Genomic DNA, 27,535 nt, shown 5'->3' on the forward strand with positions numbered 1-27,535 from the left:
AACAGTGTGAACCTGTTCCTGGGCTAATAAACTGTTCTTTCTGCCAACAAAAGGAAATCAATTTACAACTGTAATTAATTTTTAACATGCTCATTATTTTTATACTTTCATAGGTTGGAATATATGTCAGTTGATTTACGAAATACCCTATCCTGCTTGTCCTAGAGAGCTTTACAATCTGAAACATATTATTTAAATAAACAAATTTAACATGGAAAATGTATGTATGAGTTCCATACAACCCAGCAAGTACCACATATGATCTGATTTCAGGAGATGTGACGGTTCATGGCATATATCAAGAGAGTTCAACTGACATTTGTATACACACAAAGTAGAGGTGGTGAACGTAGCACATGGAAAAGACAGGCAAATACTGTTAAAGCAGTTCAACTTTAAGTCACCACCATGAATTTTTGCCCTCCCCTGCAAAAGGAGGGTGCATTGTTAGTCTTTAAATATGCTCAGATAAACAAAAAGTGGCATGTATGTCTATACACAGATAAACTAAAGATAGCACCTCTAATCTCTGCAACTTTTTAGCATGCAAAAGACTGCAAACATTTAGTAACCAGGAAGACCACAAATGCATGCTAGGAAAATGGGAAGTCATTTAGTCAGTGAATCCCGAGTTCATGGCATTGTGGCAAGAGATTTAAAAAAATGAAAAGACAAGGTCTACGCCCTCAAAGAATTCAAGATAGTAGGAGATGAAATGTATAAGATGATAATGACACAATATGAGTGCTATGTTAGTGATATGTGTAAACACAATTGTCTGATTATAGAGAAGGAAATGAACTAATAGAAAAGGAGTCAAAGTGCAGATTCACTGAGAAATGGCATTTGGGGGATGGACCGTGAAGCATAAAAGAGAGCTCAGTGGTGGTCGGGAGACAGTACATATAGTAATACAAAATCATGAAAAATCTATTTGCTTTCGGAAAGGAAATAGCTTAATACGAATGGTTTATAGGGTTATAAGGAAAGTGGCAGAAATTGGGGACAGACTGTTAAGGGCCTTACAAGAAATGGTATGGAATGTAGAGTTGGTTTCTGTAGGTAATGTAATTAAAAAGTATAAGCAGAAAAGAAAGATCAATTTATTTTTTAAGATTTATGCTGACAGCTGTAGGGAAGATGAACTGCAAAGTGTCTGGTGACAGAAAGACCAGATAAGAAGCTGGTGTAGTAGTCTAAGAAATATGAATTTAAGGCAATGGCAGTGGAGGTGAAAAGAAAGGAAATGTTCAAGAGACATCTGTATTTAGGAGGAAAAATAGACTGGATTTGTTAACCAACTAAATGGAGGGGAGAAAAAGAGAGAATTTCTCCATTTAGCTAAGCTAAAAACTAGAAACTGTATATTATCTATTTTTCCAGCACCTAAGAATGTGCGTGCCATACAGTATGTACTTAGTAAAGGAAGAATGAATAAATGACTAGTTCTGAAATCTAGGTGAAGCTGAAAACCCAGGGAAAGGTTTAGCCAATGAGATTTGATTTGGGGTATACCAGTGTGGTATATATACAGAACATTAAGGTGAAATCTGGTTCAGTTGGCAATTTGGGTAGAGAACTACAAAATAAGGGCTAAAATGGGCTAGAACTTAGAATTCAAAAGCTATCAACATACAAACAGCATTTGAAGCCAGAGGAATAGATAAGATAGTTCTGGGTAAGCCTAGTTCCCCTTCCTTATAATTTCTCACTTAGGGAAAAAGACAAGGACTATTCTTCAGCACCAGCTATTGCAGTATATCTACAGATGGGCAGATGTGACCAGTCTCCTCCAAAGAACTCTAATTTGTTCTGTGCTGACAGGGAATCAAGACAATTTCTCAACAAAAAGCCCCTTAAGCATCACCATCTCTTTTAATCGTCTTTTTATAGAAGTATTTTCAAATGTAGTGTACATTTCCATAATGGAGACTTTTTCCAAATCATTTATCTTCCAACCTGTTATTATGAAAACTCGTTTGTCATTAAAACAATCTGGTCATAAAGCTCTATATTACTATAATATATGGATCTGCCTATATAGTCACTATATTAACAGTATGGTGTCTCTTAAATATGCATTTGAAAGCACATATCCATACAAACATTTTTGGGCTTTCATCAAAAAATGTGCCAAGTCAAACAGAATTTATTGGTGTTAAATATACTTTCCCAAAAAATGTGAATAAAAGATATACAGTTGGTATACTTATTGGAATCAATACTAGATTTTGAGAAAGGCAGTTGTAAAATATTGCCTACAAAAGTAAAGAACCAATATATTATTTTATAAAAAAGTAGAGAGCATAATTTATACAAAATTTTAAAATCCCTTAGGCAGTATTTCACATGTCACTCTTAAGCAATGGTTCCATTTTTCTACAGTTCAGTAAAAATGTCTATTGCTGGACTGATATATTCACAAAGACAATGTGGTTACACTAACAAATTTAACACCAGATTCAGGGAAGACAAGAAGTAGGGGAAAACACTGTTCTTACAAATAAGAACAAGAAAAACCACCTTTTACCCCTGGGCAGCATAATAAAATATGCCATGCTTTTTATAATTCCTGGTAATGATTAATATTAGTATTTCTTACAACAATGATGCAGCTAGTGAAAATCATAGATCGACTTTACAGTTTTTCAAACATGAAGCATCCCAAAACACTTTTGTAAAAAATCCCCTGAAATGGACACCTACTGCAGAGTGGTCTGATGGCAGAACAGTAATATATCCACACCAGGGGTAGCAGGAGATTTGAGAATCTCATTTACTGCACCAGCGGAGACTGAGCATCATGGCGGTGATGCTCTTAGCTGTTAGAGAAGAGGCAGCCTCTATCAAACAGCATCCCTGCTGACCTATTCATCAGTGAAGTAGGCATTAAGTAAGGCTCCTTTACCATCTTTGGAACGGAATGCTTCACAATCTCAGTCATGGTTAAGAAAAAAACATAGTAAGGTTATTAGAAAATGTTAGCATTCAAGCTATTTTCTGTGATTTACACAATTTAACTTAACAGCATCAAGTATTTCAGTTGTATATTACTGAAACACTGGAATGCTGGTATAAGGCAGCACACAGAGAAATTGCAAAAGAATAAGCTCTTCACATTTCTAATACTCTAGTATTCATGGAATTGTTTTAAGGAAAAAAGTCCCTTGTAGTCCCAAGTTTAATATCTATCAAGACAATGCCCAGACTCAAATCACTTTATGTAAATATCTTATAGTTAGATTTTAGAATATTAAACTTTATGTTTACAAGGTTCAAATTCTAACCTCATCAATATATGCTGTATATAGTATTTTTATCAACTATGATTTCTAGTGCTATGTGACTAGCACTTAATAAATATAATTACTTTTTGTAGAAATAGGAATAGAACTATAGTATGCAATATGCAAATTAATTTTTAAGGTAAAGAGGTTTTATAATTATAAGTAACATCTTTATAAAATCAATATATTGGGTTAAAGTGCTTTTGGTTAAAAAATCTATAAAAGCAGTTTGAAATACTGTATATAAAAGAGTGATATAATGAGCATATTATAAATGAGTATAAAGTATTTGAAATATAGCCATATAACCTTTTGTGTTTTGAGACAGAATCTCAATCTGTTGCGCTGGCTACAATACAATGATGTCATCATAGCTCACTGCAACATCAAACTCAAGCGATCCTCCTGCCTCAGCCTCCCAAGTAGCTGGGACTAGAGGCGCGCACCACCATTGCTGGCTAAGTTTTTTATATTTTGTAGAGACAAGATCTCACTATGTTGCCAAACTGGTCTCAAACTTCTGGCCTCAAGAGATCCTCCTGCCTCAGCCTCCCAGAGTGTTAGGATTATAGGCGTGAGCCACCGCACCCAGCCTATTTTTTAAGAAAGCCACTCAGACAGTTCCTAATAGGCCGTACACAATACACTCTTTACTTGTCCATAACCTTAGTTGCAAGTTTCAACTGAGATTGTTTGATACCAACATAACTAAATTTAACTGGGTATTAACAAAATTTAGTTATAAGTATTAATATCAAACAATCACTGCTCCAAACATTAAGTTCATGTAAGTTAGGTCAGAAGGGAACATTCAACAAGCAGGTACACTATCACTTGGTAGAAGGCATTTAAATATCTAAGTCATCAAATATCAAAGACTACTGGCCAGATGCAATGGCTCGTGCCTGTAATTCTTTGGGAGGCCAAGGCTGGGGTATGGCTTGAGGTCAAGAGCTCAAGACCACCCTGAGTAAGAGCAAAACTCTGTCTCTACAAAAAAATAGAAAAATTAGCCAGGCATGGTGGTGTGTACCTGTAGTCCCAGCTACTCAGGAAGCTGAGGCAGGAGAACCACGTGAGCCCAGGAGTTTGAGGTCGCAGTGAGCTATGATGATGCCATTGCACTGTAGCCAGGGTGATGGAGCAAGACCCTGCTTCAAAAAAACAAAACTCAAGTACCGATGTAAAAAAATCTTATTTTTATTTATTCACTTTAAGTATTTAAGTATTAGTTCTTTCATCATGTATTAATGTATATTCTCCCAGTAAATACAAATGTACATCCAAGGTAGAATCTGGGTAGCTGCACCAGTACAAATGAAGGGCTGTGGAAGCCATAGACACAATTTCTTCACTTTGGTACTCTCTTTACCCAATCCAGTGTCTGAAACATAATAGGCACCTAGTAAATACTTGTTGAACAAAATCTTAGAGAAAGAAAAATTTAATTACAACTATGGAAAAAAGATAAATACTGATTTTGAATTTAAAGCCTGAATGAGAATAAAGTATTTTTAAAAGTTTTAGAATTAAATAATTATTAACGAAATCCTGGCCAGGCACAGTGGCTCACACCTGTAATCCCAGCATTTTCAGAGGCTGAAAGGGTCACTTGAGGCCAGCAGTTCAAGACCAGCCTGGGTGACGTAGCAAGACCCTATCTCTATTAAAAAATGATAAAAGAAAAAGTTAGCCAGGCATGGTGATGTGTGCTTGTAGTCCCAGCTACTTGGGAGGCTGAGGTGGGAAGATTGTTTGAGCCTGGGAGGTCAAGGCTGCAGTAAGCTATGTTAATGTTAACGCCATTACATTCCAGCCTGGGTGACAGAGCGAGACCTTGTCTCAGCATTAAAAAATAAATAAATAAATACTTCCTTTACTTTAAAAAACTAAAAACTATACACATTTCCTACACACCTATTTGTGGTTGAAGAAAAATGCCAAAAATCTGGTTTTGGTTGAGTAAAACGTTAGCTACTTTAACAAGTACAGTATAACAAAAACATCTTTCTATAGCTATGGTGAATTATTGATGAAGTATTTGCTTCAAAAAACTCTCATAGAGAAAATAACTAAATTATCACTCTGCTTTCTGATTGATGATAAATTCACTGGAAAAAATAATTAGTTTAAATATATCCTATATGGCTCATAAACCAACACCTAACTGAGTAGAAAACTTATGGCTATCTGAATGGTACAATAAATGTAACCTCTGTGAGAAAAGATTAAGTTGATTGATGGCTGAAAAGTTAAACTGATGTAACGAATAAGTCCAAATATATCCCAATATATAATATCATGATGTGAGTTCACAAGCTGAGAAAGTAGAAATGGAAATGTATATTTAAAAAATATATATGTTGGTACATTATGCTCCAAAATGCTTTTTATTCATGCTCATATAAAAATAAATTTATAAGAACATTTTAATTTAATTTTTTCTTGTTAAATTATGTATAGTATAAAACCAATCATAAATGAGGTATTAGTTACTGAAAAATTCCAGCTGTCAATATGACACATAGAACTATTAATATTTTTAAAAGAACTGTGCTCTTATCTTTCAGTCGTTTGATATTAATTTAGATACATTGTTTTTTATAATACAGTAATAACTATATCATTTGAAAACTTTTATATGGCAGAATTCTAGTGAAATACTTTCAAAAATTGTTTTTCAAAATACTAATTGATCAAATAAGATGAATGATAAGATACAATATAAATATACATATATATGATTGAATGTCCCTACTTTTTAAAATGTAATTTCCCTTTTACAAGTCACGTTAGAAACCTATACCAGTGATGTTAGAAATAAACTCTTCAGTAATTTCATTCTCTGGGGGGAAAAAGCAATATGGCTTAATATTTTAAAATAAGTGATATATCTGACATCTTATAGAACTGTACTCCTACTGCCTTCACCTAACTACAAGACTACAGAGGAAGTGGGTAAGACTGAATAAGAGAAGATAAAGAACTAACAAAAAAATAAAAAAGATCATTAAAAAAATCTCCAAACAAATCATCACCTTTTCTCAAGGAAAAAAAAGATAAGAAAGTATAACCTGGATTTAATATACTTCTGGAAAAAGAGATATTAATGATTCAACAGTATTCTTTTAAAGATGGTCTTCAAGACTATATCTAATCAAATTAAAAATCTGGAAATAATACCTATAAACTTACCCATTTACTGCATGTAAATGGGCAGTTTATCCATTCTATGATGAGGAAAAAAAACCTCTAGAATTAATGCTTTGTCACCCATAAAGTTCAGGCATATACAGAAAGGCTACATTTATCTTCTTTGAATAAAAATTTTAAAAACAACCCATGATAATAACTATAATATTGTACTAGGGTAAAAACTGGATAAGACTGAAATGATCTTAAAAGTCTAAAAAAATTTTAAAACCATATTTAAGTTCAATAAACTTGACCATTTACATAATTTAAAATGCTAAATGTGCTACTATTCTCTTTACTTAAGAGACTGAAGCGTTAATGAGCAGAATTTTATATAAAATTCAATAATGAAGAAATTCAGAAGAATGTCAACTATATTACTAATACTGCTATTGTAAGTTTGATTATTAACTGAAATTTTAATAAACTTTAAAGATTCTTTAAGTTACTATTTTTATAACTTCATTATACAATATATTTAAACAAAATGCAATGAAAGTAAACTATTGCTTCAAGAGAATTCTGAATGTATATATCACTTATCAACTTATTATGTGAAAAAATTTTAAATAATTGTGTACGTGGTAAGTCCAGCTATAAAAATAACACATCACTATAAAAGAAATCCTTAAAACAGTTGTATGTGGATTAAATAAATAGAAAAATAATACATTATCTCATATAGATACATCATAATCAATAAAAAACAATTTACTTCCAGGTAGAAAATATTCATGCAATATAATTCATTACAAATTTTATTTAAATTTTTATGAATGTGTACATACACACACACCTATATCATTAAATATTTTCAGGCAATTTTATTTTTATTCAAATGAACTAAATAAAGTGTAAAATCAAAGACACTATCAACAGGTAAAAAGCTGTTTTCCTAGGCCACCTTAAAACTAGAACGTAACAATATTGCCATCTAGCGTTCAAATCAAATAATCACTTCTAATACAAATGTGGTCATATTTTTTTCACTTAAAAAATTGTGTGTAGGTTAAGTACAAACTGACATTCCTATAGGTAAGAGTATAGTTTTGATGGATTAATAAACAGAGAAAGAAGAAAAATAGAAAAGGTCACTGGGTGTCAATGGGATGAAAAAATACATAAGGCATATGGGAGAAATATCCTTATATTGGATGTGATTCCTGCCACATTTTGTTCTTGAATACATATATATGTTATTTGATTTTCTTGAATACTTTATTGACCAAGCAAAAGTAAACATCAATTCCCTAGGGCCAGTTGCATCTATCCCTATATACTCTCCAATCTTCCCACCTCAAATGGAAATGGCTTAGATCAAGTTCCTAAATGATTTGTTATTAAATGAACGTAACCAAATTCATTTATAACAATGTTTTAAATACACAAAATTTAGCATTTCGATTACTAAATGTTAATCAGAAGAGATAAAGAATAAAAGGATCAACTGCCAAGATTGAAAAAAATTTAACTTCATTAACAGATAAAGATACATTTGGGGCCAAGTTGTTTCTTAATTACATCATTGGCATTGCTGAAAACAAAGACATTGTTCATCTTAGTCAAAGCCTCAGAGCGGCTAGTAAATCTCTAAATTAGAAACCTTCCTTAACCTGCTTAATTTTTTCCCCAGAGGATAAAAATGCTGAAGAGTTTATTTCTAAAAAAGCAATATGCTTTACCAACGTAAGGTACCAACAGCAAGATGTGACATGGTGGTGGCAGTATGTCTGTGACTACTAGTACTATTGGCACTACTACTACAATCACAACTACAACAACTACTATCACTACAGTACAATTTCACCCCATTCAGCTCCAACCAAACCAGAGAGACAGTTCACAAATGTGGCTTTACTTTTTCCTAGCTCTGTATCTTTGATCATATTATCCTCTTTTCTTAATCTCTAATCTAAATACTATCCTTAGGAAATATGAGGTCAGGTGATTTTAGCTACTATTTTTCCTTATTCATCCATTTTCTCATTTTCACACAACAAACATGTATCACTTATGTAAAACAGAAATATTTAAAGAACAAAAACTACTATTGATTCTCCACAGCCAAGCTCTATTTTTCAACTTCTATGAATTCTTTCTTTCATCCTGCCCAATCCATCCAGAAGTAATTTCTTTCTGCTCTAAACTTCCCAGCAGCACTACCTAGCATTCATTCACAGCCTTAAAACATTATTTTAATGTTTTATTCCCCAGAATAAGTTATAAGCTTCCTAAAATTAAAAAAAAAACATTTATTATCTTTCCTTGTGCCCCTCACAAAGGCAATTTTTGGATAGCTAAGAAGTACAATCACATGTGATGCAAAGACCTTCCTGCTCTGTTCAGAAGCACCATCTACCTCACTTCCCTAGGATTTAATTCCCCAAAATTTATTCATTGTGTCATATTGTGAAAGCCGAACTGCTTGCAATAAAGATCATAAATACCTGCTATTTCAGAGTTACTATAACAGCAAAAACTAAACAAAAATTTTACATATTGTAAGAAGCTATTAATAAATAAAATGTAAAGTCTGATTAAAAACTACTTTAATTCCAAAGCATTTTAAAAAATGGAAAACAATCCCTATAACACCGATGAAAACTAAATTAAATTTTTTTAATTATGAGCATTAGGGATCTACCTATCTATAGAGTTAGCTACCTACCTATCAAACTATTTATGTAGCCTAATAACTGGGTGGATGACCTTTCTTCAAGATGTACACAATAAATGTGGATATAATTTTGTATGAATGCCGACTTTTATAAAAATTATCTAAATTCAATGTTGAGAACACTGAGATTACATATTTTTTTGTTACTCAAACTCTTCTTTAAATGAAGAAGTAAAAGTTATCACCACACATTAGATTATAAGGTCTGACGTCTATTCTGGGACCAGATTTATTTAGTCAGTGAATTAATTAAAATGTAAATTTTATTATTTACATATTTATCAACCTAAAAATACATACACAAAACAAAATGTTCATTGCAATATCTGACATGATTTTGCTTTTAAATAAATACTAGTTACATCATTTTGCTTTTCTTCTATCTACCTATACCTAGTGCTAAGCATTGTTTTCCGAACTATTTAAGAAATCTAATAAAGCTATAATCTTAATGAATAGGCTTTTCTTAAAATGTCAACTAAGAAAAACTAACTTCGTTTTTAAAAAAAAAAACAGCTATATTTTCTATATTTATGCTTTGCTGCCACCTAGTGAAATCTTGAGAACTTGATTTTTCCAGAAAATAGATTACTTAAAAAAAGCATAATGCCAACCTACAAAGTACATATATGAGGAATAAGGACATTGTCGATTACTTTCTGCTTTTTTTTTAAGCCTTTTAATTTTTATTACTCAAAAAAGCTTCATTTTCTTATTTAGCTTTCTGGCTCTGTGCTTATGCCTTCAACACCTTCACACAATTTTCTGTTCCTCGATAAGGAAAGCACGCTTGATCCTGTCACGAACACATTTAGCACACATGGAGCCACCATAGGCCCTGCTGACATGTTTTTTTGTTTTAGACAAGCTCATAAGAACTTTAGGTCTCACAGCACGAACCCCTCGAAGTCTGCCTGGGCACACGCCACATGCAGATTTTGGTGCTTTCCCAACCCTCTTGGCATAAAGGTAAACAATTCTATTACCAGGGGTTTGGGACAGCCTAGTTTTGTTAGAGGCTGTATTATAGGAAAGCCTACTCCAGTATGTCAAACGCTGGACCATTCTGAGTGCCTGCAGACAGCGACCCCGGAAGAAGAGCTGTCGATTACTTTCTTACAAATAAATTTTTAAAAATGTTTTCTTCATTAAGCTACATTCATATTATAATTCATCAATTTAATCATCAGTAACTTGTTTAATCTGCAAGGCAATTATGATCATTAAATTTTAAAAAGTCTTTTGTTGAAAAGAACCAGAAACATTGTTTTTGCCGTGAGGTTACACTTGTAAATATATGCAAATTCAATGATACCCCCAAAGATTCTTAATTTCCTATTACGCACCAAGAAAATTGTTCATTATATAGTTAAAACAGTAACATATGCTGACCAAAAATCTAAACCCCTGAAACTCTATCAACTATGCTATCCGAAGAATTCCACAAAGATGATAGATAACAACCTGTCATTGAACTTACCTGGGAAAAGATATTTGCTGTTGGAGCAACTCTGCTGTCCACGATACTATATAATATTGCTAATAATCTGTCTAATGGAAATGGTTTTGGTCCGAGGAGATGATTGCTTGTCTGTTACAAAAAAAAAAAAAAGAACATGGATTTTCTGGATTTTCTTCCTATACAACAGCACTTACTTTCTGTACTATTAATTCCCAATAACAATATATTTATACTTTATATAGTTCCCCTAAAGATACTAACAAATCTAACCTTTAGTTTCTAAATTAAACATTTACTTGATAGATCATGATTTATCTTTTGACATGTTTCTCAAGATTTCTGACTTAGTACCAACAAATACTAATTAAAGAACTTGCAGTCATCCAGCCCAGTACTGAACATCACACCTATTTCACCGTCACAATCAGATGGTAAGTGACTTCACCAAGTGCTTTGTCAAGATAATCCATAACCAAAATGAGGTTCCTAACTCCTAGACCAGAGCTTAACTACTTACTTCAAACCAATCCACTTACTGACTGGAAAATTTATTTGTTCAACATTAATAGTTCTAAACAGATCAATTATAGTAAACAGTAGCTTAGCTTAGAAAACTAATAAAATATTTTATAAAGTGAATGAGCTGTCAGCCTGAAACAAAGTAAAATTGAAAAAATTTTTTTGAAGATTGTAAAATGTTCACACTTGCATACAGACTCATATGATACAATTATATGCCATTAGAATATTACAGTGCTCAAGTCTTGTTACACTAGCACATAATCTTAATAGCAATGGAAAGATTTAAGTACTCTATTTTAGCAATGGCAAAAAAAAATTGCAAACTAAATATACATGCATGGGAATGACTACTTAAAAGAAGAATGACTGTAAAGAAAAATGCCTGCTCAGAATTACAAAATAATGTATTTACCTCAGCTATTTATATCCAAGAGATAGTTTAGAAATCATTTTCCAGGTCTTAAATTTTGTATGCTTTTCTCATTGAAATACTTCATACATTTAGAAAAGTGAAGAGGTTAATTTAATAAATACCAATGTACTCCCCACCCAAGTTTATCAAATCCTAATATTGTGCTATATGTGCAAAGAATAAAACATTATATCATATTACAGATAAACGGAAGCCGCTTTGAACACTCTTCCGTCTCATTCTCCCTTTACTTCCCTAAAAGGAACTATTATCTAGAATTTGATGCACTCTCATGATGGTTTTTATCCTATTCTGGAGTAAGTATTCACAAACAATATACAGTATTGTTTGCATGATTTAAAATTTTATACCAATGGTATCATTTTGAACACACCTACCAAATTGCCTTTTACCTTCAAAATTATGTTTTTTAAGGTTTATCCATATAGATACATGTATCTCTACTGGATTTTTAAATTACCCTACAGAATTCCATTTTATTTATGATTATCTGCTTTTAAAACCCTATCATTATTATAAGTAATAATGTGACTGACAATCTTGCACATTTCTCCTTGTGTACATGTGAGTGTTTCTGTAAGTAGAATTGCTAGGTTAAAGTACAGGGCAGAAACAATGCTGTGTTTGCCAACATTGTTTCTTCTTAGGCACACAAGAAGACTACCTTTCTCAGCCACTCCTGCAGTTAGAAGAAGGTCATTTAACTGAGTTCTGGCCAATGGAATATAAATAGAAGTGAGCTATTTCCAAGTATGGCCTTTCAAATCACTGGATCCTTTCATCCTCTTTCCCTTTGGTAGCAACTTCAGAAGCCACCATGTTTCACTTAACATCACTAAGATAAAAAAGGACCATCTAACTCACATTCAGTTATGTTGTGAGCAATGTAAAAACTTCTGTTGTGGTAAGCCACTGAGGGTTCTGCAGTTTTTTACTGCAGCATAGCCCAACCTATCGTGACCAATACAAAGTACGTTCACAAATTAACTTTGTTACATATTGTCAACCTGCAAAATAGGCAAGCTCTTATTCTTCTTCATTATCAGCAGCACTTGGAATCACCAGACTTTTTTAGTTCTGTCAATCCAAGAGTGTGAAATACCTCACTGTTGTCATAATTTGCATTTCTCTCATCAGTGAATGAGGCTAATTGTGTTGTTTAAAATTAGATATTCAGGTTTCTTTTTGTATCATTTACCCATTTTTGTATTGAATTATATCTTTTTCTTATTGGTTTGCATGAGTCCTTAAAAATTCTAGATATTAATCATTTGTCTATTGTATGAGTTCAAGGATGGTGGTAAAGATCCTAGGTTTGGAGTTCGACAGTCCTGGAATTGGATCCTGGTTTTGCCATATATTAACTATGTAATCTTGGGCAAGTTACTTAGTTTCTCTTGAATCCTTATCTAGAATATGAGGAAAATGACAGTAACCACATGCATTAAGTCACTGTGAGAATTAAATGAAATCACATGCAGAGCTTAACAATGTTTGGCTCAGAGTTGCTCAACAGCTTTCACTATAATCATCATAACACATGTGTTTATGTGTTTTTCTTTTCTAGACAAACCCGTCTTGAAAACAAGACAAGCTTTATTCACCTTTTTATGGATGAATGGATTTGGTAAGGTCAATTCCCTGCTCAGTGCCTGTAATGCCTAAGCTTTCCCAGATTCTTCAGGCCAAATCAGCTTGGTTTGGGGCTTAGATTTTAGCTTTCTCTGATCTTAGTCACCTGAATATTTACCTACTATGCAATTACAAATTTTGAGGGTCTCTCATCTACTTAGTCTTTATGAGTTTACCTTTTTTATTTCTTCAATGTCATTTTTGTGGGTGTTTCAAGGGGAAAGGAAGAAAATATCTGCTTTTAATCAGTTGTGTAAAATTAATTCAGGGTGATCTTTTTCATCTCCTAAATCATTAAAAAACTTTATCAACTCAGTTTTATCACCAGCACTACCACACTTGAATATGCCTTCAATCACTGTTTTCAACATGAAAACTATTACAATATTATAATGGCATCATATCAACACAAACAAGATCTTATATCCAAAGTGACCGATACAATTACACATTTATCCATTTGCTGTATTATCTTCAATTCCTAGATTTCTTCCATTAGAGACATTAAAATGTAAATACCTTTTCATGTTTCTTTAGAAAGTTGGTTTTCTTGATTTTCCCATGATGCTGCAATTAAGGAAAATAAACTTTAAGATGAAAAGAAGATACTACTCCATAAAATAAAATTAAAAAATTTTGTTTAAAACACAACACACATAATACTAATTATTTCACGGTCTTAAAAATTGTATTCTTCTTATCACCTTGTATATATTAAACTTCAACATATTTTAGGATGATTTGACTAATATATGGACTGGATGCAAGATTACTTTTGCACATAAAAAGTTTTTAAAATAAAACAGTGACACTTATTAAAAGAATTTATTATATTTAGTACAGCATATTATTGCAATAAAAATAGAACTTCCAAAGAGAAATGGGTTTTTATTCAGCTCATAAAGGAGACTGGCAATTCACATCACAAACGCTGAGAGCGTTTAATTAGACACCCAAAATTCAATAGTGGGGGAAAAAACAGATGTAGTCCTTGCCTTCATGTAACTAAGGAGCAGTAAAAGAAATGACCAAAACAAAAACAAACAAAAACAAACCACCCACACAAATTTCTTACACATTGTTGTAAGTCCAAAGAAGAAAACAAACATCATATGAAATAAGAAACAATAAAGAGGACCTACTTAAGACAGGTTGTACAGGGAGGACTGCTATGAGAAAGTAACATTTAAACTGAAACCTGAAGGATGAAAAGGGAAGATTTCCAAAAAGGACATAGACAAAGACCTTAAGGTAGGAAAGAGATTAGAAAGTTCTCTGGAAGTTAAAAGGCAAATGTGACGAGAAGAAAAAAAGAAAAGCAATTCTAAAATGGGATTTCTCCAACTAATGTCAATGCAGAAGAGGACTGTGAGTGTTCTTGATGATAATTCACTACAGTAAGAACTTTAGAATAAAGAGTTAACATCCTCAAAATTATTTCTATCTTCCATACTTGAAACGAAATCTTATTTATGTATTTTTTAAATCTAGTATTATCACCTAAGGTATACCTGATTTCCTCTCTTCTGTGAAACTACCTACCTTGTCTCAAATTTCAGGTTGTGCTATTAATTTAAAGCCTTTGGTGCAGTGGTCCCCAACCTTTTTGGCACCTGGGACCGGTTTCATGGAAGACAATTTTTCCACGGATCCAGGGAAGGGATGGGGGTGGGGATATGGTTTCAGGATGATTCAAGCATATTCTATTTACATTTATTGTGTACTTTATTTCTATTATTATTACATTGTAATATACACTATAAGCCTGCCACCAGATGCAGCTTAATTGTCACTTGCCACTCACTGTTAGGGTTTGGATATAAGTCTGCAAGCAATTGATTTATTATGGTCTCTGTGCAGTCAAACCTCTCTGCTAATGTTAATCTGTATTTGTGGCCGCTCCCCAGCACTAGCATCACCGCCTCAACTCCACCTCAGATCATCAGGCATTAGATTCTCACAAAGAGTGCATAACCTGCACCCCTCGCATGCACAGTTTACAATAGCGTTCGCACTGCTGTGAGAATCCAACGCTGCCACTGATCTGACAGGAGGCGCTCGGAGCTTATGTGGTGATGCAGGCAATGAGGAGTGGCTGTAAATACAGATGAGGCTTCCCTAGTTCACTTGTCCACTGCTCACCTCCTGCTGTGCGGCCTGGTTCCTAACAGGCCATGGACTGGTACCAGTCTGCGGCCCAGGGGTTGGGGACCGCAGCTTTAGAGAGTGAGTTCTAAATATATATTTAGCAATCTTTTATTCTACTCTCTGACCCTTAGAAATTTACAAGTGTTAAGAAATTTCAAAATATTCCTGGGATCCTCAAAAATAAAGCAAAAAGAAATATGTTACTATTACCTTAAGAAAGAACCTCTTGTCAGTTCTTGCTGGATTGTATGAAGCGAGGTATGCAGCAATTAGAATAAACTTAGAGTAATATGGAAGTTCCACATGAGTATGTGCTGAGAGACCTACACAATAAAATATTTTTATGAAGATATTTATTAGGCTACCATTAGGTTTTAAGTATCTCTTCTGACTTACATAAGGTATTCTCTAGTAAAAATGACTTGCTTCTTGTGCTTAAAGTGCCATGATGATGCTGCTGGTAGTGATGAACATTAATGATATGCTTTGTTCAATCTATCATTCTTGCTTGGCTCCTCCCATTCTGAAGTCTAAATCCTACCCATTCTTCCCTTCATGACCATGTTCTCCATTAAACCCTCCCTGACGTTCCCCTACCACATCAAAATAGAAAAATCTGTCTCTACTATGGATTCCTACTCTGTATATTTCACTTATGTCCCATACAACATTATGCCTTATGCTAACAGTTAATTATACAGGTTGAGTATACCTGATCCAAAATGCTTGAGACCCAAAAGTGTTTTGGATTTCAGTTTCTTTCAGATTTTGGAGCATTTTAGTTTTCAGATTTTCGAATAGGGATGCTCAGCCTGTATATAAATCATATTCTCAACTAGGCACGGTGGCTCACGCCTGTGATCTCAGCACTTTGGGAGGTCAAGGTGGGAGGGACTGCCTGAGGCCAGGAGTTTGAGATCAGCCTGGGCAACACAGACAGACCATGTCTCTAAAAATAAAAAAATTAAAAAACTAGAGCAGGCTGTGATGGCACATGCCTGTAGTTGTGGGCCACTGCACTCCAGCCTAGGCAACAGAGCAAAACCTTCTCTAAAAAAAAAAGATATTATTAATAATAATATTCCCTAGTAAGTGCTACTGCTTGTTGATGGAACCACATCTAGTGTTTTTTTGCACCCCTAGAATGTCTTGTATAGTAAATAATTGATGAATGGATAAATAAAACAATGGAATCAGTCAAGCAATACTGATTCTTAAGGGAAATAATCTAATATTTACTGAATATCTGTGTGTCACTGTGCAAGGTTCTTCCCTTTAAACCTTTGCAATAACTTAAAGCTAGATATTTTTCCCATTTTACAAACAAAAGACTGAGCTGGGTTCAGAGTCACAGAGTTATAAGGCATTGTAGACCAATTATTGTAGATTTTTCTAATTCTAGCACATGTCTCTTTCCCTTACAACACACAACTGGAAATCATTTGTAAAGCATCTGAAGCATTTAGAAACCAAAAAAGACAAAATAGAATCTCAACATCACCATTTCATACCATTTTCTCCAACTACCAACCATTTTAAAAAAATAAGGACATGTTAGATATTTCCTTATTTTTTAAAGTAAAGGGTAGTTCCATTTGGGATAAATCCAAAGCAATAGTTTTCTTAAAGAAAACAAAAGCACAAAGCTTTCAAAACATCATCAAATAAGTGAATCCCCTAAATTGAGTTAACATCAAATTGGTTTTTATTCCATAAAACTCATGAAATATACACACAGGATAAAATTGTGTCATATAATTGGATTTAAAAAAAACATTTAAAGAAATAGAAATTGTTTGATTTTCACATGATATAATCTAACATTTAGAAAATAGAAAACTGACATTCAAACTTTATTTCCTCCCATTAAATTGTAGCTTCAGTTAAAGAAAATGATTAACGAAAATATAGTTAGAGCTTGAAAAGTAAGTTCTCTTTTATAACACTATTTACTGAGTAAATGCTCTTTAGTATTACTTTAGGATCTTGATAATTAGTTTAAAAAGTGTCTATAGAACTATCTCAGTATTTCTTCTGATACCTTTCAGCTGTCCTGGATCTGTGTCATCTTTCTGTAGCTTTTCCCACTGGGAACTGAAAGAAAATAGAAGAACAAAACTGGATTGAAAATATATGGAATCAATATGCTGTACTTAAAACAGGGTCTTAGTAAAACTGAAAAATTTTAATTTATTGATAAAATAGAAAACAAAAAAATAATATACATGTTTATACCTGTACAAAATCATTTAGTGTACATTAGAATATAAACTTACAAAGCAATACCCAGACGTTAATTATTTAATAATCTTTTACTATGATCACAATTGTAAAGCTATCAAAAAGCATCAACCAATAAATAATACCAACCACCATTCAGTAAAATTCCCAATATTCTAGTTACTAATTAGATACAATTGTTATACACTACTTCTAAACTCCCTAACAATCCTTTAAAGTAGCTATTACATCAGAAAACTGAGGGCCAAAGGTTAAGTTGCCAGAGGACATCCAGCCAGTCAACAGTAGAATTAAGAGCTGTATCTATCATGTATAGGATGTCTACAGAATTCAGGCTATTTTAATTGCCCCACTCTAGTCTTACCTGCAATTAAAACTATTAAACAGCCAAAATACTATTGAGAATATGAAATGGTTATATGACAGATCAAATTCATAGGAAAACACACTATGATATAAACAGAAAAAAGATTGCCCAAGACAGAGGTTTTAGTTGTGTGACTTTGAATAAAGCAATAATCTTCTCTGCCCAAAATAAGGCAGTTAGATACAATGATCAGCAAGGATACTCTGCAACTCTAAAATTATCTTACAGGGTTAAATGCTAATTTAAATACTAATTTAAAAATAATGCCAGATTAGAACAATTAAATACCCGGCGGCACATATTTTTAAAATCCGCAAACTTGGTTGAAAATTCTGGGAACACAGCAATATGGGAAATTTTAATGGGCTACTAGTAACCTATGTGGAAAGCAGACCTGGTAACACAAGCTGCCTTTAAATATAGATTGTTTCCTCCACCTTTCAGCTGAACAATGCTTCACAAATTATAAGCCATTTTTGCATTTATCACTTCTAATAAATGCAAGTAAAAATAAATTTTTATCAGTTACAATGTTACAACCTCAACTTCTAAACAGTTTAAATTGATAAGATTTTCTTACATAACAACTGCCCTTGAGAGATTAATAAGAAATAGAATAGAATCCTCAAATTTTAAAGGCATACCAAAACAACCTTCCTTCAGAGATTCTAGTTAGCTATTCTCTTCTCAGGCTCATTCTCGTGTACATTTTTAAACTGATGGGCAAATTATATCAAGGATAAATCAGAGATCAATGGCCATTATTTGAACTCTCTAAGCTTATTAAAAAGCTGCAACCAATTACAGAGTAACATGTATGTAGTGCCTTCTAATTTCAATATTTTTTTTTCTCTCTCTGTATTTAAAAATCTGCTAACTTTTCTGCTGGTGTTGAAATAAACTCACTACTTATGGCATCCCAGCCAAAATAGAAAGAAAGAAAGGAAAAAAGTCTAAAGGGCATTCAAATTAATGGCTTTACAAATTAAAACAGCTCTATGGCAACTGACAACTTAGACACCTTTGGTAATGCAAATTTAGGTTTGCCTGGCTTATAAGTGCTTGCAGTGATGGAACAGTTAAAGGATGGATATTCAAAAAAAAAAAGAACTAGATAAATGTTTATAAAAGTTAGGCTCTCAGATTGAACAGGTTAAAATCTAGAGCTCAGAATAATAATATCTCTTTCTGGCATAAAAATTGCTTTGTCTGCCATGCAGGGGATAGAAAAAGGGGGAAAAAGAAAGAAAGAAAGAAAAAAAACCCTGCTAAAATGCTTTTCCATCCATATTGACTAATTAAACAAACTAGATCAACAAACAAAAGACTGCCTTACCCAAAATTTTGTTCCACAGCCTTCATAAATTACCTATCAGGGCAAATAAAGTTTAGCCATGTGAACAGGTCCTATTTTTACAAGATATATAATTTGGATTCAACTGTCTTTTTATAAACTGGTGAGTTTATATTACTATGTTTCTGCTACTCATGACTAAAATTCTACAATGAGAGCTATAAGGTCTTTGTTGTTATATGCTATGTCTACATGGTAAAATCTGTCATAGTCAGCCAGAAACCCCCTTAAGGAATTTTACTACTCAGATTGGCTTAAATAAGAAAGCACTAATAAAAATTGTTAAAATGCATAGCAATTAATCCAAATGTCTTTTAGTTCATGTGCCTTAAATAAATCTTTGATAAATAACCTGGTTTTAAACTTGTTGATAAAATAGAACTATGTATTCAAAATTGTCAGCATACCTTTTTGGCTGGGTTTACTGGCAGACAGTTTTATATTTCTCTCTACTAGATGTTTTTGCCAGGGTTTGACACAAAGGTTGTAAAACTATAAACCCAGCCTACAAACAGAAATGATCCTTCTTAGTGTAACTCTTTGATAGATAAGACTATAGCTGCTGCTTCTGAGTTACTGACAAAATACCCATATATTTACCTTAAGGTAGATATTCACAAGCTATAAAAATGGTTAACATGAAAACAGCTTGAACTAATGATTACCCTTGTCTAATATCTCAGTTTTCATAAGTTATCTAATTATAATTGTTAAAAATAAATAAGGTGGGCCGGGCGCGGTGGCTCACGCCTGTAATCCTAGCACTGTGGGAGGCCGAGGTGGGCGGATCGTTTGAGCTCAGGAGTTCGAGACCAGCCTGAGCAAGAGCGAGACCCCACCTCTACTAAAAATAGAAAGAAATTATATGGACAGCTAAAAATATATATAGAAAAAATTAGCCGGGCATGGTGGCGCATGCCTGTAGTCCTAGCTACTCGGGAGGCTGAGACAGGAGGATCGCTTGAGCTCAGGAGTTTGAGGTTGCTGTGAGCTAGGCTGACGCCACGGCACTCACTCTAGCCTGGGCAACAGAGTGAGACTCTGTCTCAAAAAAAATAAATAAATAAATAAATAAATAAATAAGGTGAATGTAAATGACAAGTGCTTATAAATGAACATTTACGCATAGTTTCAAAACTATTAAGGTTATATTAAGTAATGATATTCAACCGACATCTGGGTCATTTCCAAATAAGATAAAATACTGAAAAATAAATTGGTAAACACAAATATAAGTTTGTTCTTGGCTTCCTAAATTTTATAAAAAGACTAAATATACTTGGGTTTACTAATAAACATTAAGTTATCTTATGGTGAATTATTTCTAAAGTTATAAAATGGTTCTTCTTTATAAAGTACTTACATGTGACAGTTCAAAGTTTCTTGCTTCCTAGGTTTTCACTAGAAATTACGGTTACCAAGAGTTAAAAATGCTAATTAATATATACATAATTCTATATATAAACTGTACCCCCAAAATGCATTTTTGATGAGAAAAATTATGAGAAAGGCATAAAAATGCATACTTTTTTTAAGAAAAAATAATTTTGCATAAATTTGGAAGGTTGTTTCAAAAAGTAAATTTAAGAAGAAAACAAGTAGCAGAGAGACGGATGTAAAGAAAGTTACAAGTATAAAGATGTATTTTTGGTAAGGAAGGCAAAAAAGAAAAGGAAATAATTTTGTATGACAAAGAATCTTATGTGGTAAATTTTTTGTCCTAAAGTAAAATGACTGGTTATTTCTTAAAAATAAACTATAGAGCAAAACTAAAGATCTAAGCATGCTGTGGAAGGTCTGTGTTAAGTTATGATATGGTTTGTGAAGGGCAAATTTATTTAAAAAAAAAAAAGTGTGTGATCAAAATGGATATAATTATAAAATCTTTCTAAAGATTGACTTTGATTTTATACACACACAATACAAAATATCCCAATACAAAACAAATACAATACAAAAATTTGGTCCACTATGTTAGAACATGTTTTGTTTTTTCTTCAGTATTGACCTGCTCTTAGTAAAAATTGCAAGAGGTTTTAATTTTTAATTCTAAAATCTGTTTCTTTAACAGCCATCTTCTAAACTGCAGCTTCTTCCTCCTGTTTTTACAGACTTCATTTAATTCCCTAGTTTTAGGTTAGAAATGCTGTCTTCTTCATTTAGAATAATTTCATTCCTCAAGTTAGAATTTTCCTCTTAAAGCTTCTCAGATTCACACCTTGAAAGTTCAGCTTTTGCTATATCTTATTGCACATGATTTGCAGGTAATACTCATTTCCTTCAGCTTCTGCTGGTAACTTGACAGAGTGGAATCTAAAAGAGTCTTTAGTCTACCTAGTGGGTAACTTTGGCAACATCCCTAATAAATCTATTGCTCACCTTCTGCTTCATTTTAACCAAGTCATGGGATACTAGAGGATAAAATTACTCTATGTTATCTATTGGTTAAATAAAAAAATGTCTGTGCTATTCCTAATATATACATGCTGTACCTGGATAAATTCCTCTGGGGAAGTTGAGAGTCATACACACAAAATAAGAAAACTGACCACATGGTTACAACATGTCTCATCTAATCGTCCATGGTCATTTGATTTATTCAATTGGTTGCCTTTAAGCGTACATTCATGGATCAAAATTATTATGCAAACTGGGATTGTCATATTACTATAAATTTTACTTTGTATTTTCCTTTTAAAACTTTGTACCTGTTGCCTGTCAAATTTATGCAGGAGTACAACTCCTAACAAAATAATGCTGGCTCAGTGCTTTGCCATGATAGCCAATGCTTATGGACGGGTAAAACTGAACTTAACTCCTAGCTGCCATTCACTCCCTCCAACATGCAACCAGACCAACAACCCAGAACAGGTCCATCCCAGCACCAAGGGACAATAAAAACCTAACTACAGCATGATGGATGAGCAATGCTTCTGGAGAAAGATCTTGATCAAAAAGGGAAATGAGAAAATTGTCAAAATAAAAATGGTGTCACTTGTGTTAAAAACTCTGACAAATAGAGCCAGGGAAGGCCATGAAGGGAGGGTTCTCATGCATAAATGCCTGATAATAAGAACTATCACAAAAGACTGCAAAAACCACAACCTTGCACAAAGGCCATCAGAATCTTACACAAAAAATACTTCTGCAGAACATCTACCTACCAACTGTTTGTCCAACCTCAGACTGGCACCACCCTTGTTACTGATTCTTATAGCCAAGGATAACTATCTCAAAACAATTATGCAATCCTCCTCATTTTTCCTTTAAAAACCTTTGTCTCCTTTACCTCCTGAATATGCACATACTTCACTATGGCATGTGTATTCCCATTGCAATGCCTATTCCTGAATAAATATTTTCTTTTAGAGAGCCTCTAAAAGAGTCTCTCATTTAGGTTAACAGAGTAAATATCCCAAATAAAGATACAGAAATAATACACATACTAGATAGAGTAAAATTACCTTGATATTTCCCTGAGATAAACAGTCTGCATGGCTTTCTTCAAATGAGGTTCAATATTTCTCCACAGTTTGCGAGTATCACGTTCACTTGCTACCACAAGGGGAAGAAAGTTTTAATAATTTGTATCTTATAAAAATTTTTCTCAAAAGAAATATTGGTAAGTAAAATTATATAAGTACCTTCTCCTTTAACCACGGGTTCACAATATTTAGGAAAATTAAGTATTGCCTGTAAGTAAAGAAAAAGAGAAGGAAAAAAAGCACTCAATTATCATAATTAGGAATTTATTTTTCAAGTAAAATTTTTATTACAATTCAGGCAATTTTATTTAAATACAACTGCTCAAATAAAATGTAATTATATGAGCTTGGCATGGTGGCACACTCCTATAGCCTTAGCTACTCAGGAGGCTTAGACAGGAGGATCACTTGAGCCCGAGAATTCAAGGCTGTAGTGAGCTATAATCATGCCTGTGATTAGCCACTGCCCTCTAGCCTGGTCTCCATTATTACATTATTTTATATCTAAAGGCTAATATTTTAGGCAGGATTTAGTCAATTAAGGAATATTTTGTGTGTTGTACTATCACTGATATTTTTGCTGTTTTATTATTGTAGTAAAAAGCTATAATTACATTTGTTTAAGACACAAACTCAGAAACAAATAACAGTATTCATTTGAAGAAAAAAAGGAAAGTAAATATCTTTATTCTATGTTCTAAATATGGAGAAAAATAACATTATGCTATTTTTTTCTCCAATGCTTAAAGATCATTTTTATATTTATTAGTATTACCAGTAATAGTAAAGACTTAAACCATACTTCTCATTTATGAATATGATGTAAAAAAAAAAAAGCTATAACCCCACCTTAAATAAAACCATTCTTCAGTGAAACCCAAAAGACTTTTAAAAATACCATATTTAAATATATTTTTTCTTCCTTTACATTTTCTTTTCCTAGAAACATTTTCCCTAAATAATTTTTCCTTCTTGTACTTCATAATCTACTTTGAAATGACTGCCAGCACAGATTTCCAAAGGATTTAAGTGGTAACTACAAGTTATTTCCCAGAAAAGACAGAAGAGACTTTGCTCCTTACTCCATCTCACCTAGGTGCCTTTTACTGACCCTTTTCTCTCTCTAAGTCCCTTCTGTTATCATTTCCCTTGCGTGCCAGAGAACCCAAAATATTCAACTTCTGGAGGGATGTCAGTGATGAATTTGAGCTGGAAAAGCTTGCTTTTTGTTTCTGCCTAAATGACAAGATGCCTGAAATCTACATGTAAATCAGAAGCTCCCTGAAATCTAAAACTTCCAAAAACATAATAAATGTGAGCACAATTTTAACTGGTTATCTTCTATGTCCTGTCATAAAAACATATTCAAACACACAGTGAATGTCTTTCAAATAACACTTTTCAGAGTAAAGAAAAGAACAAAGAAAATTTGCTAAGAAATATAGACTCTGTTACTTTGAAAGTAACTGTTTTCCAACCTTAGATATATTACTATTTTCCATTACATGGAGACAGATCTAAAGTATTAATTGAAAGTTTCTAAAAGGGAAACCAGACATTCTTGTCACCTTCCTTTCCCATACCGACAATTAAAGAAAATAGGTCAAAAAAATTAAACGTGATCATTTTCCAAACTGTGGAATATAAATAGCTTTTCTATTTAAAAAAAAAAAATTCTAAGGAATCTTGTTATATCAAGATTATTAGCTCAAGGTCAATGGCTAATGATAAGACCTGCAATTGGAGCTTCTGACCATACTAAAATTCATCTAGATTCTAGACCACAATACATACATAAAACCTGAAAGAAATCTGTTACTAAAAATTAACAAAGCTTTATAAAATTGCCTAAGTGTTTATACCTTTCTCTTATTCTTCATTTTGATTTTAATGGAGTTCTACATTTTCTGCAATTAGAGAAAAGAGAAAAAATAGAGGAAAAAGCCACAATACTAAGGAAGAGTAAAAAGACATGACTAAAAATGAATGACAGTTTTCTGATCAGGACAAAGTTTATATGATACTAACCCACAGATATCTACTTTTATATGGTACATTAGCCTCCAAAGGCCATATCTAAATTTCTAGAGTAAAATTTCTCTTTTAGCCTATCTTATATCATTTCTACATGGACAAATATGAAAAGATATATATTTCTTAAAGCAAAATGCTCACTCACCAGATGTCTGAGCTCTTTCAAATCCCGACAAACTGTGTAGAAAACTCCAAGAAGAATATTAATGTAGGCGGCATAGAAGTCAGCTGAATACTCTGGAGGATGATCATGGGACAGGATCTTTTGAAGGTTCCCTGTTCATAGGACACAAAATAACTTATAATGATGAACACAGCACCCTAATCATATCTTACAGAATTTTATAACGAAGATTTTAAAAAAATTCATACCCAGACGTAACAATAATTAGGGAATAATAAAACCGTTACAAGATTAGAATAGAAAAATATGATTTTGTGATATAAAGAGAAATAGATATTTGGTCTTTGCCCAGGTTCTATGCACAGAGTTTCTAAAACCCTTGAAATTTCCTGGGTGAGAGGGCTGGGAGGAGCATCTTTTGTTATTCATAAGCTCTTTTCAAACATACCAGAGTTTAAACTAATGAGGTAACTCTTAGTGGGCCCCTATATAGCTTCAGGATAGAGACTAGTTGCCAGAGAAACCAACCATGTGATTAGAAGACCCATTCCCTGACCTCCAGGAAAAAGAGAAGGCCTGGAGATTGAGTTCATCACCAATGGCCAAAGATTTAATCAATCATGCCTATATAATGGAACCTCCATAAAACATCCTAAATGGTAGAGTTCAGAGAGCTTCCAGGTTGGTAAATGCATCCATGTGCTGGGAGGGTAGCACATTCCAACTCCCCAGGGATAGAAGCTCCTGTGCTTGGGACCCCTCTGGACCTATATACCTCTTCATCTGGCTGTTCATTTGTATCCTTTATATCCTTTATAATAAACTGACAATAGTTAAGTAAAGCAGTTTCCAGAGTTCTGTGAATCATTCTAGCAAATTATCAAACCCGAGGAGGGGACATGGGAACCCCCAATTTACAGCCAGTTTTCAAAATTACAGGTGGAAACCCAGGACTTAGACTGGCATGTGAAGTGGGAACAGACTTGTGGGACTAAGCCCTCAACCTGTGAGTTTGCACTAACTCCTGGTAGTGTCAGAATTGAATTGAATTGTAGGACACCAACTTGATGTCTGGACAATTGCACGATCGGTTGTTGGGTGAAGAAAACACCACTACATATTTGGCATCAGAAGTGTTTTGAGTAGAAACAATTCAGAAAAAGTAATAAAAATTTTGAAACTGAAGTTAAAGTATTCTAAAAAAAAAAACAAAACTGCTAAATATTGGTTAAGACAAATACAGAACAATGACATCTAAAGAAAATCTCAAGAAACTTATTATTGGCAAAGTCAATATCAAGGGTAAAAAATAACACAGATTGTAATTTATTTTTCTACATATTAAGTAAATCAACTAGGAAAAAAGGGAAGGAGTGTAGTACACAAACTACCAAAAAATCAGAAAATGCTCTTTATTTTTTGTGAAATGAAAAGATTCATTAAATTTTTTTATGATAATGATCACCTGATCCCAATCCTTACTTTGTCATTCCCCCTTTTATAAACGATGTTTTCATCCTATAACTTTGGTATCTTTATTTCTGTTCTATTATGTCTCAAACTCTTTATATATAAATCACATGTTTTGAGTTATATTTCATCCTGCTGGAAATATCATATTATAGTAGAGGCACAGTTAAAATTAAAGAGAAACAACCATCTATTATTCAAAATTTCCCAGCCATAATACATGAATCAATTAGATTCATTCCTTATTGCAATATCCTCTGACTTCCTGGTACAACGGTCTCCTTAAACTTCTCAGTTAAGAGCTCTTTGCATATGACACGTACTTTAAACCTAGTTCCAGAAGGTTCAAGTCTTTGGCAATAATTAGAAGTAAAAACTCTTGTAGGATGTTCTGATTGTGTCTAATTTTCTTTTGTTTGAGATTTCCATTAAGCATTTTTAACCATGGCATTTATCGTTAGTTCTTGATTTTAACCACTCTCTCATCCCTGACAATTAGTTAGATATAGGTGCAAGATCAAACAATATATATTGACTACCAACAGAAATTTACAAACAGAAGTTTAGAAATAACTATATTAATAGGATATTTTAAACACAATAGCTGACAAAAAAAAAAACCTTTTCAAAGCCTAGTTTCATACTTGAATATTATCCTGAAGAAACACTAGATGGGAGACTGTTGTTGGATATGCATTTTTATATTGAAACTACTAAAAAAAAAATACGCAAAGCCAAAACTTGAACTTGGAGTCTATTTACTTTTCATTCTAGTAGAAAACTCTAGATACAATGTCACTTAAGTTTTTTTAAGCTGTGCATGGCAAAATATTTGATATACTGAAAATTCCTAAAAGGTACCTTAAAACTTAGAAATGAAGACATTTATATATAGAAGCCACCAAATAATTGAATGAATGGAAGGAAAGAGGGAGGGAAGAGATGCTCAGACAGATGAACATGCACAGGCAACAAAGATGGCCTACAAATGCATAGATGAGAAAATTTGGAAAACGGTTGCATCTCCAACTCATACTGTACTCCTGAGTACCCCATGAACATTTCTACCTAAATATCCCTTATAGGTATCCCTCATTACCCCAT

The 27,535-nt window shown here is 33.1% G+C and overlaps 2 protein-coding genes across 2 annotated transcripts in view; both read right to left on the reverse strand.

Annotated features, from left to right (window-relative positions):
* Positions 1 to 27,535, reverse strand: part of ORC5 (origin recognition complex subunit 5) — a 73,579-nt gene that overhangs the window by 23,157 nt on the left and 22,887 nt on the right. Inside the window, exons 6-12 of the mRNA XM_069461794.1 lie at positions 24,983 to 25,113; positions 22,963 to 23,011; positions 22,783 to 22,873; positions 17,398 to 17,450; positions 15,567 to 15,679; positions 13,728 to 13,775; positions 10,640 to 10,750 (exon numbers count right to left, since the gene is read on the reverse strand). Of these exons, the coding sequence (XP_069317895.1) occupies positions 10,640 to 10,750; positions 13,728 to 13,775; positions 15,567 to 15,679; positions 17,398 to 17,450; positions 22,783 to 22,873; positions 22,963 to 23,011; positions 24,983 to 25,113 (596 nt within the window). The remainder of the gene's footprint in view (positions 1 to 10,639; positions 10,751 to 13,727; positions 13,776 to 15,566; positions 15,680 to 17,397; positions 17,451 to 22,782; positions 22,874 to 22,962; positions 23,012 to 24,982; positions 25,114 to 27,535) is intronic.
* On the reverse strand, positions 9,913 to 10,224 carry LOC138377347 (large ribosomal subunit protein eL34-like). Its single transcript, XM_069462195.1, has one exon. The coding sequence runs from the start codon at positions 10,222 to 10,224 to the stop codon at positions 9,913 to 9,915; it is 312 nt and encodes a 103-aa protein (XP_069318296.1).

The sequence above is a fragment of the Eulemur rufifrons genome, chromosome 29, assembly GCF_041146395.1.
Source record: "Eulemur rufifrons isolate Redbay chromosome 29, OSU_ERuf_1, whole genome shotgun sequence".
In the NCBI taxonomy this organism is placed as follows: domain Eukaryota; kingdom Metazoa; phylum Chordata; class Mammalia; order Primates; family Lemuridae; genus Eulemur; species Eulemur rufifrons.

Excerpts from the sequence above, each read along its gene's own strand:
- LOC138377347 (XM_069462195.1), bottom strand. The coding sequence starts at position 10,224 with ATGGTCCAGCGTTTGACATACTGGAGTAGGCTTTCCTATAATACAGCC.